Source organism: Leptonychotes weddellii, chromosome 4, assembly GCF_054177405.1.
Source record: "Leptonychotes weddellii isolate Sample4059 chromosome 4, ASM5417740v2, whole genome shotgun sequence".
NCBI lineage: Eukaryota > Metazoa > Chordata > Mammalia > Carnivora > Phocidae > Leptonychotes > Leptonychotes weddellii.
The window spans coordinates 13,182,157-13,193,665 of NC_138372.1; the positions used below are offsets into that span (position 1 = coordinate 13,182,157).

At 58.2% G+C, this 11,509-nt stretch overlaps 1 protein-coding gene across 1 annotated transcript; it reads right to left on the reverse strand.

Moving 5' to 3' along the window:
* Positions 1-2,263: 2,263 nt before the first annotated feature.
* Positions 2,264-11,509, reverse strand: SLC66A1 (solute carrier family 66 member 1). The gene is made up of 6 exons (XM_081817619.1): positions 8,225-11,509; positions 7,583-7,670; positions 6,941-7,083; positions 6,727-6,819; positions 6,143-6,328; positions 2,264-5,992 (listed from the first exon to the last, which is right to left on the reverse strand). The coding sequence occupies exons 1-6, from the start codon at positions 8,321-8,323 to the stop codon at positions 5,921-5,923; spliced, it is 681 nt and encodes a 226-aa protein (XP_081673745.1). The 5' UTR covers positions 8,324-11,509; the 3' UTR covers positions 2,264-5,920.

Below are 11,509 nucleotides of genomic sequence, written 5' to 3' on the forward strand. Positions count from 1 at the left end.
GGAGCCTTTGCTGAGGTCCTTCTGGGGCCCCAGATTCCAAGATTCCCTGTGTCCATACTGTCATTTGTTCGCATCATTGACTAAGTGGCCACTGGGGGGCGTGGGCACTGCGGACTGGGTCTCCCTGGGGCCACCAACTCCCAGTGCAGTCACGTGGGCCCTCCCCCTGGCAGGGCAGTTCGGTTCTCGCAGGAGAGACTGAGAGGAGAGAGTTTCATGCCCACAGGGAAGGTGTCCTATTCCCGGGATCCCGGAGCCGACTTGGCCTCTTGTCTTTCCAGATACCACTGGTTCACCTTTCCCCTCCCCCCGTGAGCCCCGCACAGCCTGCCGACAGCTGTGTGTGTTGCTGGCTTGGCGAGTGGGCTTCCGCTCCTGGCAACCAGCGAACCCTAAGGAAAGAGGGCTCCTGGGGGCCGGCACTGGCACCGACCCATCTACCCCCACTTCACAGGAAGCAGGGGGCAGGATGTGCACCCCCACCTGCTGGCCCTGCTACCCCTGGCTGGCCCCTCCTGCCCGGTTTAGAATTCCAAGAGAAGAGCATCTTTTCCTCCTGTTCTCTTGGTGATGAAGCTTCTAGAGCAAATGCTTCAAAATGTTAAGATTTTATTTATTTAAGAGAGAGCACGAGCCGGGGAGAAAGGAGTAGAGTCCACGCTGAGCCAGGAGCCCCACGCGGGGGGCTCGATCCCACGACCCCGAGATCATGACCTGAGCTGAAACCAAGAGTCGGCCGCTTCACCGACTGAGCACCCCCCGACCAGGTGCCCAAAAGCTTCCAATTTTTTAAAAAGAACTGATCCCTCATTCCAAACAGTAAGTTAAATAAATGTTAAAAATTACCTATCATAGAAGTAAAAATGCTTCATCATTATTTTCTCAGTATAACTAAAATCTGTAAAATCTTCAGAAGGAAAACCAGATTACTTAATCATACCTTGTCAGGTTGTTACTTCAACCAGAACCTACCAGCTTCACTGCAAATATTTGGACTGAGGGCTTTGTCACTGAGTTTGCAATTCTCTTTTCTGCCCTTAGGAAGCAGATGATCTATTAAATGTAATTTCTTTAAAACGAGCTGGTGCTGTTTTTGTTTCATAAAAACTTTGGTTATAATTCGCATCACCAACACTCCACTTTTTAAAAAATGAAGTTCAGAATACAAACTATATAAACTCATAAATTAAGTTTCTAAAATATATAGAAATGTGGTACAAATATTTTTAATGTTTTAACTTTCCATTCTTAAATTATTTTCTGTCTTTCAAAATATTACTTTCGGGGCGCCTGGATGGCTCAGTCGGTGAAGCGTCCCGACTTGATTTCGGCTCGGGTCATGATCTCGAGGTTGTGAGATTGAGCCCTGCATCAGGCTCTGCGCTCAGCAACGGAGTCTGCTTGTCCTTCTGCTTGTCCCTCTCCCTCTGCCCCTCCCCCCACACGAGTGCTCTATTTCTCTCTCTCAAATAAATCTTTAAAAAAAATATTACTTCAGGGGCGCCTGGGTGGCTCAGTTGGTTGGGCGACTGCCTTCGGCTCAGGTCACGATCCTGGAGTCCCGGGATCGAGTCCCGCATCGGGCTCCCTGCTCGGCGGGGAGTCTGCTTCTCCCTCTGACCCTCCCCCGTCTCATGCTCTCTCTCTCTATCTCATTCTCTCTCTCAAATAAATAAAATCTTTAAAAAAAAAAATATTACTTCATAGACACACACTCCTACCACTGTTCTCTACCTTTTTTATGCAACTTTTTAAAAAAGATTTTATTTGAGAGAGAGAGAGAGAGCAACAGGAGAGGAAGAAGCGAGCTCCCCGCTGACTAGGGAGCCCAACACATGTCTCTCAGGGCTCCATCCCATGATCCTGGGATCGTGACCTAAGCCGAAGGCAAACGCTTAACCGACTGAGCCACCCAGACGCTCCATCCCTAAAGTTTCTATTTAAGTAATCTCTACACCCAATGTGGGGCTTGAAATCACGACCCCAAGATTGAGTCACACGCTCCACCGACTGAGCCAGCCAGGCGCCCCATTCTTGGGCAATTTTTCAGTGTAAATGTTCAATTAATGCTTCCGAGAATGAACAGACTATTGTCACATACATACAGATCTTTGAACCGGTCCAGTGAACAGAATCCTTCAGTCTTACGCATATTAGGCATTTGGGTCATTTTGTAAGGACTATAAATTAGTAGAAATGTTGCAAGATGTAATATATTCTTATACCCATAACTTCCCATGCGAACTTAATCTCTGATTTGGTCTTTTTCCAAATAGTTTTATTGAGCTAGATCTCATACACCATACATTTCCCCCATGTTGAATGTACAAATTCAGTAGTTGTGTGAGTGACACGCCAGTCTCCTTCACCAGATTGAGGGCTCCTTGTGGGACGTTGTTCCGGGCATTCACTCACTCACTCAAACGTCTACTGAGCACCTACTGTGTACTGGGTGAGCAGGACAGAAGTCTGCCCATACTGTGGTGGGGGTGGGGAAGTGCTGATGAATAAAAATAATCTTTACGGAGCACTTCTATGTGCCGGGCACAGAGATCCCAGTGGGTGGCTGTGTCCTCAGGGCTGTCACAGGGCTGGGGGACTGATCAATAGTTTTCAAGTGAATGGAGTCAACTGCAGCAGCAGGCGATCCCCACTCCCCACCACGGGGCTAACACTAACCTGATCAGGTTAGGGTGTGCAAGTTGGGGCAGGTAGTTAGGTCTCAGCACCTGGCTGTCTACCCAGCAGCCTCTGCGGTCCCTCCATTCAGCAACAGTGAAAGCCAAGTCCAACAGCAGAAGAAGTAAAGAGGGGAGGGGAGTGAGCTGTGGGCTGCTCCCCTTTCTCAGCTTTGGGGACTAAAGGCCATGTCCAAGCTGTGGCTTAAGAAGTCTCACGCTTGCTGAATAATCCCGGGCTGGGAGGGCCTGGGGCCACATGCTGAGGACGGACACGCTGGGCCCTTCCTTCCGCTTTGTAGGAGATTGCCACCTGCCCGCCAGCCAGCTTTTCCTGCCCCCCCCAGGATTCGGCGGGGGGACACTGGGACCAGGCGCTGTGTGAGGCGTTTGCGCACCCGGCATCTCATTCAATAGTTAAAATATGAACCGCCAAGGGAGGGCTCTTCAGGGGTGACTGGCCCAGCCTCCTGCTCCCCATGAGTGTCCAGAGGGAGAATCCCTCCCGGACAAGGACAACTGACAAGTGACCAGAGCGGTGCCCCTTTCTTGGCTGAGCCTGGGCCTGAAACCTAGATGCAGACCTCCACTGAGCCTGCGCAAAGTCAGGCGGGAGGACGGGTGTAAGGCGGGGCTCATCCCTTCGGGCCACCCCCCGCCTGCAGCGAGATAAGAGGCGTGCGCCCCGGGGAGGAAGGGGGTCCCCCGGAGCACCTCTCCCCTCCATGAGGCCCCATCAGTGGGGTGGAATGAGCGGATCCGTCAGCTGGGGAGGCCCGGGCCCTGGAGAAGCTAATGCCGCCCGGTGCCGGGCGCTGGGGCGCGAGCACTCCTCCTCCTCCTCCTCCTCCATCAGACAGGGCACTGCCCGGGCCCGGGCCCCGGCCATCAGACTGGGGGCTTCCTGAGGAGGAAGCAGCCCACTGGGCAGTGCTGGAAAGCAAGAGCCGGCACCCCACGGACGACCCGGTGCTGCCCGGGGGAAGGGATGAGGTTGCCCCTGTGAGGGCTTCCGAAGGGCAGGGCTGCGCTGCTCCATCTCCTCCCCGCAGCTCTGACTTGCGCCGGCCCTTGGGGCTCTCGCTGCCGTATGAGGGAGCCCCCGGTAACTGGCGTCAAGCGAGGTCACGGCCCTGCGTGGAGCCAGCCACTGCCTGGCAGAGGGCACCTGAACCAGGCCCAGGCCCGAGCCAGCTGGGGCCCGGGGGCACCTTCGCCTGGGACGGGGCCGGCGGCTCGAGGAAGTGGGAAGGGAGCCTGAGCCCCGCAGGATTGGGCCGCCCCTGGGAGCGAGGGGAAGCTGGGCGGCGCGCGGCCCCGATCTCTGGACCCCGAGAGCCCCGGTCCCGGCCAGGTGGGGCACGGTCCCTGCAGCGGAGGGACGGAATGGGGTTTGAAAAGCTGCTCGACCTCGAGCAAGCCGCTCGATCCCTCAGAGCCTGTCTTCCATCTGTCTACTGGCCATCCCAACTGCACCGACCAGCCCAGCACACGGCAAGCGCTCAACAAACATCAGCCCCGTGCAGGGGTACACAGGGCGCTCCGCAGGCATGACCCAGGACGGGCCCGGGGGACACTGGCCCGACTTGGCCTCACTGCCCACTTGTGCCTCAGAGGAGGCTCTCCCTGGTCTGCCGGACCCCAATTCCTGCCTTCTCTCCCCCGACCTGCTGTGCGCCCTGGCCCCGGCCCCACGACCCTGTCTACACTCAGCCTGGCTTTGCAGCGACCCCAGCTCAGGCCCGTGCACACACCCTGGCCCCTTCCTGACGTCCCTCCGCCTTCAGGATTCAGCTCCCGGGCCCCTCCTCCGTGAGGCCTTCCCTGGGGAGTCTCCTCATTCTGATGGCACTTTGTAACTTCTGGTCAAAGCCCTTACCCCCAGGGCCCGGCAGCCAGCTTCCCTCCACGAGGACAAGGACCGGAGCCGGGGTCACCCCCCTCCCGGCGCCCAGTGCAGCCTGGGCTGGTGGAGGCTGCACTCGGCCCATCCACGCGGCACCAGACCGGGCTGCAGGCCCCACTGCCGAGCTCCCCGCTGTCCCCGGGGCAGGTAGAGGAGATTCAGAAAGCCTGAGCCACAGCTTCTCTCCCTGACCAGCCCCTCAGGCACGCACAGGGTCATGGCCAACAAGTGGACTCAGAACGGGGTCAGGGAGACGAAGTGAGGTTGGGGCCCAGGACTGGAACTCAGGGCTGAGCCCTGCCCTCTTCTCCTCCCTTCCCACTGCTCTTGCACCTCCTTCCTCCTGCCTGCCACACCCCCCACCTCTCCTGCCAGGCCTTCTGCATGTCACCTCCTCCAGGAAGGTCTCCCTGATCTGCGGGGAGATCTGGAAGTGCCTCTCCTCCAACTGAAAATTATCAAAGCGAACCTTTATGGCGCGCTTACCACATGCCAGACTTCGGGGCTAACCTCCGCTAATTGCACCATCTTATAACATACATCTCATTTCACAGATGAGGTAACTGAGGCACAGAGAAGCAAAGAGGCAGAACTAAGATCTGAACCTTTAACTATTCTGCTTCTTCCTGAGCACTGAGGGGCCGGGACCCTGTCATTCTTGCTGCTGTCTCCTCACCACCAGGTGTGGGGTCTGTTACAGAGAATCCGGTGAGAAAACCCGAGGCCCCCTGGAGGCTGGGCAGTCCGCTCCTGCTCGGCTCTGCCATATCCCGACCTCCAGGCCCCCACCTGGGACCCGGAAGCTGGGGCCCAGATCCCCGTGCCCCGCTATCGCCCGGAGCAGCCCAGACCACAGCACCTCGGGGAAGGAGCAACAGAAAGAGGCCTCGCTGGGAGGTACCGTTTACTGGGCTGTCTGCAGTCAACGGGACAGCCCTGGGGATACCCGGCTGCAGGTGCACCCCGCTCCAGGGGGTGTGCAGGCAGATGGAGGGAGGTGGGTCGAGGGGCGCCCACTGCCTTCGGAGGGGCCGAGGTCTCCGCTGCAGCCCCTCCCTCGAGGCTCCCAAGGACAGCAGCCTCAGACTCGGGGGGGGGCTGGCCCCTGCACCCCTCTCGCTCCCAGCTCCCTGAAGAGTCAGCCAGTCAGGGTTCCTGGAAGAGTCGGCCAGGAGGTTTCCGAGGTGGGGGCGGCGGCTGAGCCAGGCCCCCAAGGCGCCCCCGGCCACCTCCCCGGCCAGTCCAGAGTCAGCAGCACCGTGTCTGCCCACACTTGACCCTTCCTGGGAGCGGCATCTGGAGGGCCCCGTAGTCCCGGGCTTGGCCTGGGTCCGGGTCAACTGGGGAGGAGGGGCTGACGCTCCGAGGAGGTGGCCGTGTCCCTGTACACCAGGAACTGTATGGAGATCTGGAGGGGCCAACATCAAGGCCAAACCGAGCAGAGGCTGGGACGGACGTGCCCCTGGGGGCCTTGGCTCCCTCCGGACTGCTCCCCTCTTCCCCCCCCCCCCGCCCCCCGGCCCTGACAGGCTGCCCTGCCCCCGCCCCCGAAGGATACGACGGTGTCGAGCAACAGCACGCCCAGGCTGCCCACGAGCCAGGGTAGGTGGTGCAACAGGTAGCTGCCCTCGCTCTGGCCCGCCTCGGGGTTTTTGAGCAGCACGCTCAGCCCGTACAGCGTGTTCCCCAGCATCACCAAGGCGAACAGCGAGTAGGAGACGCCCTGCGTTGACTTCCTTAGGAACTGGGGGTGAGGGGGGCTGGGGTCAGAGGCCTCGGCCAGGGTTCCTGTCACGCTGCCCCGTCCCACTGGGCACGCTCTGAGCGCGTTTGTCACCGTGCGCCCGGTCCGCAGGAGACGGGCCGCCCCGCCAGCCTCCCTGGGCCCACCACGCCCCTTTCTCCCCATCCCTCCGCACTGTCGGCCGGGCCCTGGCCTCCTCACCTGACCCGCTGCTTCTCTGATACACACACGGGACACCAGTGTCCCTCGAGACGGCCTCATCGTGCCCACTGCCCAGGGGCAGAAACTGAGGCCTGGAGAACTGGATTCACTTAAGCCGACGGGCAGTTTGAACCCACACCTGCTGCACAAAGACCCCACACCTTGCCCCGGCGGCCCCGCCCCTGCCCCGGGCTCACGTTGGTGCGGATCTGAGGCAGCCGGGACAGCAGGTAGAGCGCACTGGAGACGGAGCCGATGGCGAAGCCGATGATCTCCTGCCGAGTGAAGGGCTGAGAGGGCAGGGGGCTGCTCAGTGCCCGGGAGGGGCCAGAGGTGCAGCGTGCGATCCCCGCTCCCTCGGGACGAACCGGTCCCCAGCCCGCACCCCCCCGGCACTGACCCACACCTCACCTTACTGCCCGGCTCCACTGACAGGAGCGTGCGGCCCCGGAAGACCTCCCTCGGGGCAGCCACTGGGCCGGTGGTCCTCAGCAGCGGGAAGGCACACCCCACCCCCAGGATGAAGAGCAGCACGGAATTGATGGGGGTAGACCCTGGACAGGAGACAGGAGGGAAGCCGAGGTCAGGTACCAGTGGCAGCAAACAGACCAGGCCTTGAGTCCTGGCCGTGCCCTTTGGCGGCTGTGTGACTCTGGGCAAGGAACCTGACCTCTCTGAGCTTTAATGCCTCCTCTGTAGAATGGGTGTAATAATAGCACCCTTCTCCTAGGGTTGTAAAGGAGAGACAAGGGCAGGAGTGGGTCACCCAGAGCAGACAAGTGCCTCCCTCTGACCTTGACTCCCGCCCCTCCTCAATCCTCAGGGGCAGCGGTGACCTGTGTCCAAGCCCAGGGCCAGGTACAGAGGAACAGCTGAAGCCACGATTGTGGGATGCGACCCAAGGGAAGAAAGAGCAGCCCCCGTGGTCCGGCCCCCGTCCCGGCCGCCCGGGGCTGCGGGCGCGGGCTCGGCGGTGTGGGCCGGACGCTGCGGTGCGAAGCCCACTGCCTCCCGCGCTCCCGGGCCTCCCGCCGCCCCGCTCCCCACACTCACGCAGAGAGGGGCGCTTCTTAAACTTGTAGTGAAAGTAGAGGGCCAGCATCAGCAGGTCGGCCAGCACGTAGTACGCCGCCGTGTAGCTCTGCAAGAGAGGCGCGGCCCAACCGACCCACTTCACCCCCCTGCCCTCCGGTCTCCTCATCGGCGTCCAGCCGGCAGAACTCGAGAGCAGGCCGGCAGCGGGCCCCCCGGGACAGAGGGAGGACAGGGGGCGGGTGCGCCTCGCCGGGACAGAGGGGCACTCAGCGGTTAAGGGAGGGCTCCGGCGTGGCCGGGCACAGGAGCCGCGACGACGGTACCGTCCCGCTGGGGAAGACGATGGACTCCTGGCTGGGATTCCTGGCACCTGCCACCCCCACCCCCGGCTCCCCCCAAGGGAAACCTTTCCTACTCTGTGGCCCCACACCCTGGCAGCTCAGTCAGGACCTCGGCACCCCAGAGCCATCCTCTGGTTTGACGTGCTCGTTTCGCAGATGGGGAAACTGAGGCCCGGAGAAGGGTACCGACCAGCTGCCTGTCATGCTGCACGGCGGGGCGGAGGGCGCTCTCTCCAGTGTGGGGCCCTCCCTCTGCCGTGGTCGCCCCCCTCTGCCGTGGCCGTCCTCGGTGGCCCGCCCCACCCCTGGTCTGACCCACCTGCAGGGGCAGCTGGTCAGCGAGGAAGGAGCCAATGAGGTTGCAGGAGTCTCCTCCGATCCAGCCCAAAAGGAACCACAGAGACAGCGCCTGGTCCATGTTGCCTGTCCTGCAGGCCTTGATGTACTGGCTGCGGCCAAGGAGGAAGAAGACGCGGGCTCAGGGCAGGAGGGGGCCCAGGCCGGGGAAGCAGGGAAGTCGCCTGTGAGCCCATGCTGCCGGCAGGCGGGAGCCGCAGGAGCCTTTCGGTGCCCTTTGGGGATTCTTACCAGCGGATTCTCTTCCAACCAGGGAACTCTATGGCAGGTGCATCTTTCCAGAGTCATCCATAGCATTCCTCAGATTCCCCTCCAGAGCACCCTAGAGTCTCCCAGTGGGGACCTGGAGTTTGTGTCACCCCACCCCCCAGCCCCCGCCGTGCTCCAAGAAGAGAACCACGTCACAGGGACCCTGCATTCTTTCTTCAATGGAGGGGAAGCGGAGGGGGGGTGGTGAAAGGACAGTGGTGGTGGCAGGGAGCCACGGCCTGGCGCTGCCCTATCTCCAGGAGCGGTTGATGATGATGATAAGATGGGCCAAACCACAGTGACCTTCAAAGGGCAATGGGGCAGGGCGGGATGGCCCCCGAGAGCCCCGTGGCTCGAGGCTTTGGATATTCTGGTTGTTTTCTCAAAGGCCAAGTGTCAGCATGAGCTCAGTGCTGACAACAGGCCACAGGTAACAGGCCTCAGGCAGAGTTCTGAGCCCTTTGTGCATATTAACTCTTTCAGTCCTGCAGAACGCCCTGGGCCAGTCAGGTCACAGGGAGGCTTGGAACCAGAATTACAGCCCCACAGACCCAGCCCCTCCCTCTCCAGTCCCTCCGAACCTTCACGCAACTGCCATTTACTCTTTTTCTGTTTAATCCTCTGTATATTTATTTTATTTATTATTATTATTTTGAGAGAGAGAGCGCGGGGGAGGGCAGAGGGAGAGAAAGAATCTTTTTTAACTTTTTTAAAGATTTATTTATTTGAGAGAGAGAGCTAGAGCATGAGCAGGGGGAGGGGCAGAGGGAGGGAGGGAGAGAGAGAGAGAGAATCCCAAGCAGAGTCAGTGCTGAGCACAGAGCCTGATTCAGGGCTCGATCTCACAACCAAGACCATGACCTGAGCTGAAACCAAGAGTGGGCTGCTTAACCGCTTGAGCCACCCGGGTGCCCCTCGTCTGTGTGTTTTTAAATAAAAGGGGACTAAATGGCACCTCATCCCCCACAACACCCAAGTCAGAAACTGAGAAAGCCAGGTATGGCCCTGATCTTCCCACGGCCAAACTTCCTTCTCCCCCTCCTGTGAAGACACCCCCTCGCACAAACACCCCGTCCACGCGCCTATCTCCTATCCAAGCCTGGTTCCCCTTGACTCTGCTCCCTCTCAAGGATCTTTTTAAAACCCCAGGCTCCCCACAAGCATTCGGAGCCTTCCCCTGCTATTTGGGGAGGCCCCCAGGGCCAGCTATCCCCAGGCCCTGCCCCCTCCACCAGGACTTATTTCCCTTTCTCCAGACTCTTCATTGGCAGGCAGCCAGCCCACTCCCTCCTCTTTGTCTTTCATGGCTCAGGAAACATCACTTCCTCCCCAAGGCCTTCCTGGACACAGCTTGCCAGTGTCCTCTACTTCCTCCTTTGTAACACGGGACATCCTTGTCCCTCCTGGACTCAAGCCTCCTGAGGGCAGGGATAGTGTCCAGCTCAGGCCTGGCACTAGGGAGGCCCCTAATTAAGGTCTAGCCTATGGCCCCTAAAGCCCCTTCTAGGACATGTGACTTGGCAAGTCTCCATGAAATTGCAGGGAAAGTGATTTTATTGCACCCAAGAAAGGCTGAGTCCTGAGGAGGAGCAGGAAGGCAGCTGCCCTTCCTGCTGTCACCTGGGGCTCTCTCCCAGGCCTCTGACCCCCCTCACTGGTTCATCAGCCAGGCTCACGCAGGGCCAACATTATGTCATGGCAGGAAGGGGAAGCCTCAGCCAGCTCCTCAGATAGTCCTAGAGCAGGCTCTCACTCTGGAACAGGGCGTCTGTCTCCCTCGGCCTCCAGCGGTCACCCACACCTGTCCAGTCAGCCTCCATACAGGGCATCTCCAATGCCCCCAATATCGCTCCTTGCTGGATGGCTTCCATGGCCTCCAAGGTGGCCTCCCTGCCTCCAGTCTCACTCCCTGTCCTGCCAGTCCTTCTTCCCTGTGACTCCCTGACTGCCTTTTAAAGGTAGCCGGAACGGAAGCTCTGCAAAGGCAAGGATGGCATCTGTTTTGTTTACTTTCAACATACCTACTGTGGCCTCAGGAACAAGCTAATTCAATAAAAATGTCAAGTCCACAGTGAGGTACTAGGATAATTCCATGGGGGAAAGAAGGGTCTTTGAAACACATGGTACTGGGACAACCGGTTATCCCCATACGAAAGAATGAGACTGGACCCCTACCCCACACCATATATAAAATATAACTCAAACTGTATCAAAGACCCATTAAAAATAAAACCACAGGCCCAAGATGGAGTCACTTAGGCCAAATCACCGAACAGGGGCGTAATAACAAACCTAATCACATTTCAACCTCCCCCAGGAATGTAGTCTTAATTGGTCAGGAATTTTCTGGTCAGTAGCAATGAGGTCATCTGTCACATGGGCCCTCGCCATCCCCCACAAAGGAAGATGAGATCATCTACTAAGACCCCCTGCAGGAAAATGAACTTGCCTGATATAATCCCTTTTTTTTTGCTAATAATTTCTTGCCCCACCCTCTTTCCTATAAAAACCTTCCATTTTATAAAACTCCTTAGAACATCTATTTGCTAGATGGGATGCTGCCCAATTCATGAATGGCTTAACAACACCAATTGTGTCTTCAAATTTAATCAGGGTAATTTTGTTTTTTAACAGACCTAAATTTAAAAGCTAATTTGTTATATTGTGATTTACAATAAGAAACATAGGGGCACCCGGGTAGCTCAGTTGGTTAAGTATCAGAGTCTTGATTTTGGGTCAGGTCATGATCTCAGGGTCCTGAGATCGAGCCCCACTTCGGGCTCCACGCTGGGCTTGGAGCCTGCTTAAGATTCTCTCTCTCCCTCTCCCCTCAGGAAGGAAGGAAGGCAGACAGACATATATTTGGTCTTCACCCCATCCCTGGCAGAAAGTTCCTAAAACTCTTGGAATTTCCTAAGTGATTTGAGCAATAAAGGTGCCTTTTGTTAGTTAATGAGGTGACTTTTGGAAAGCCTCTGGGTCACCTAAAGATGAGGGC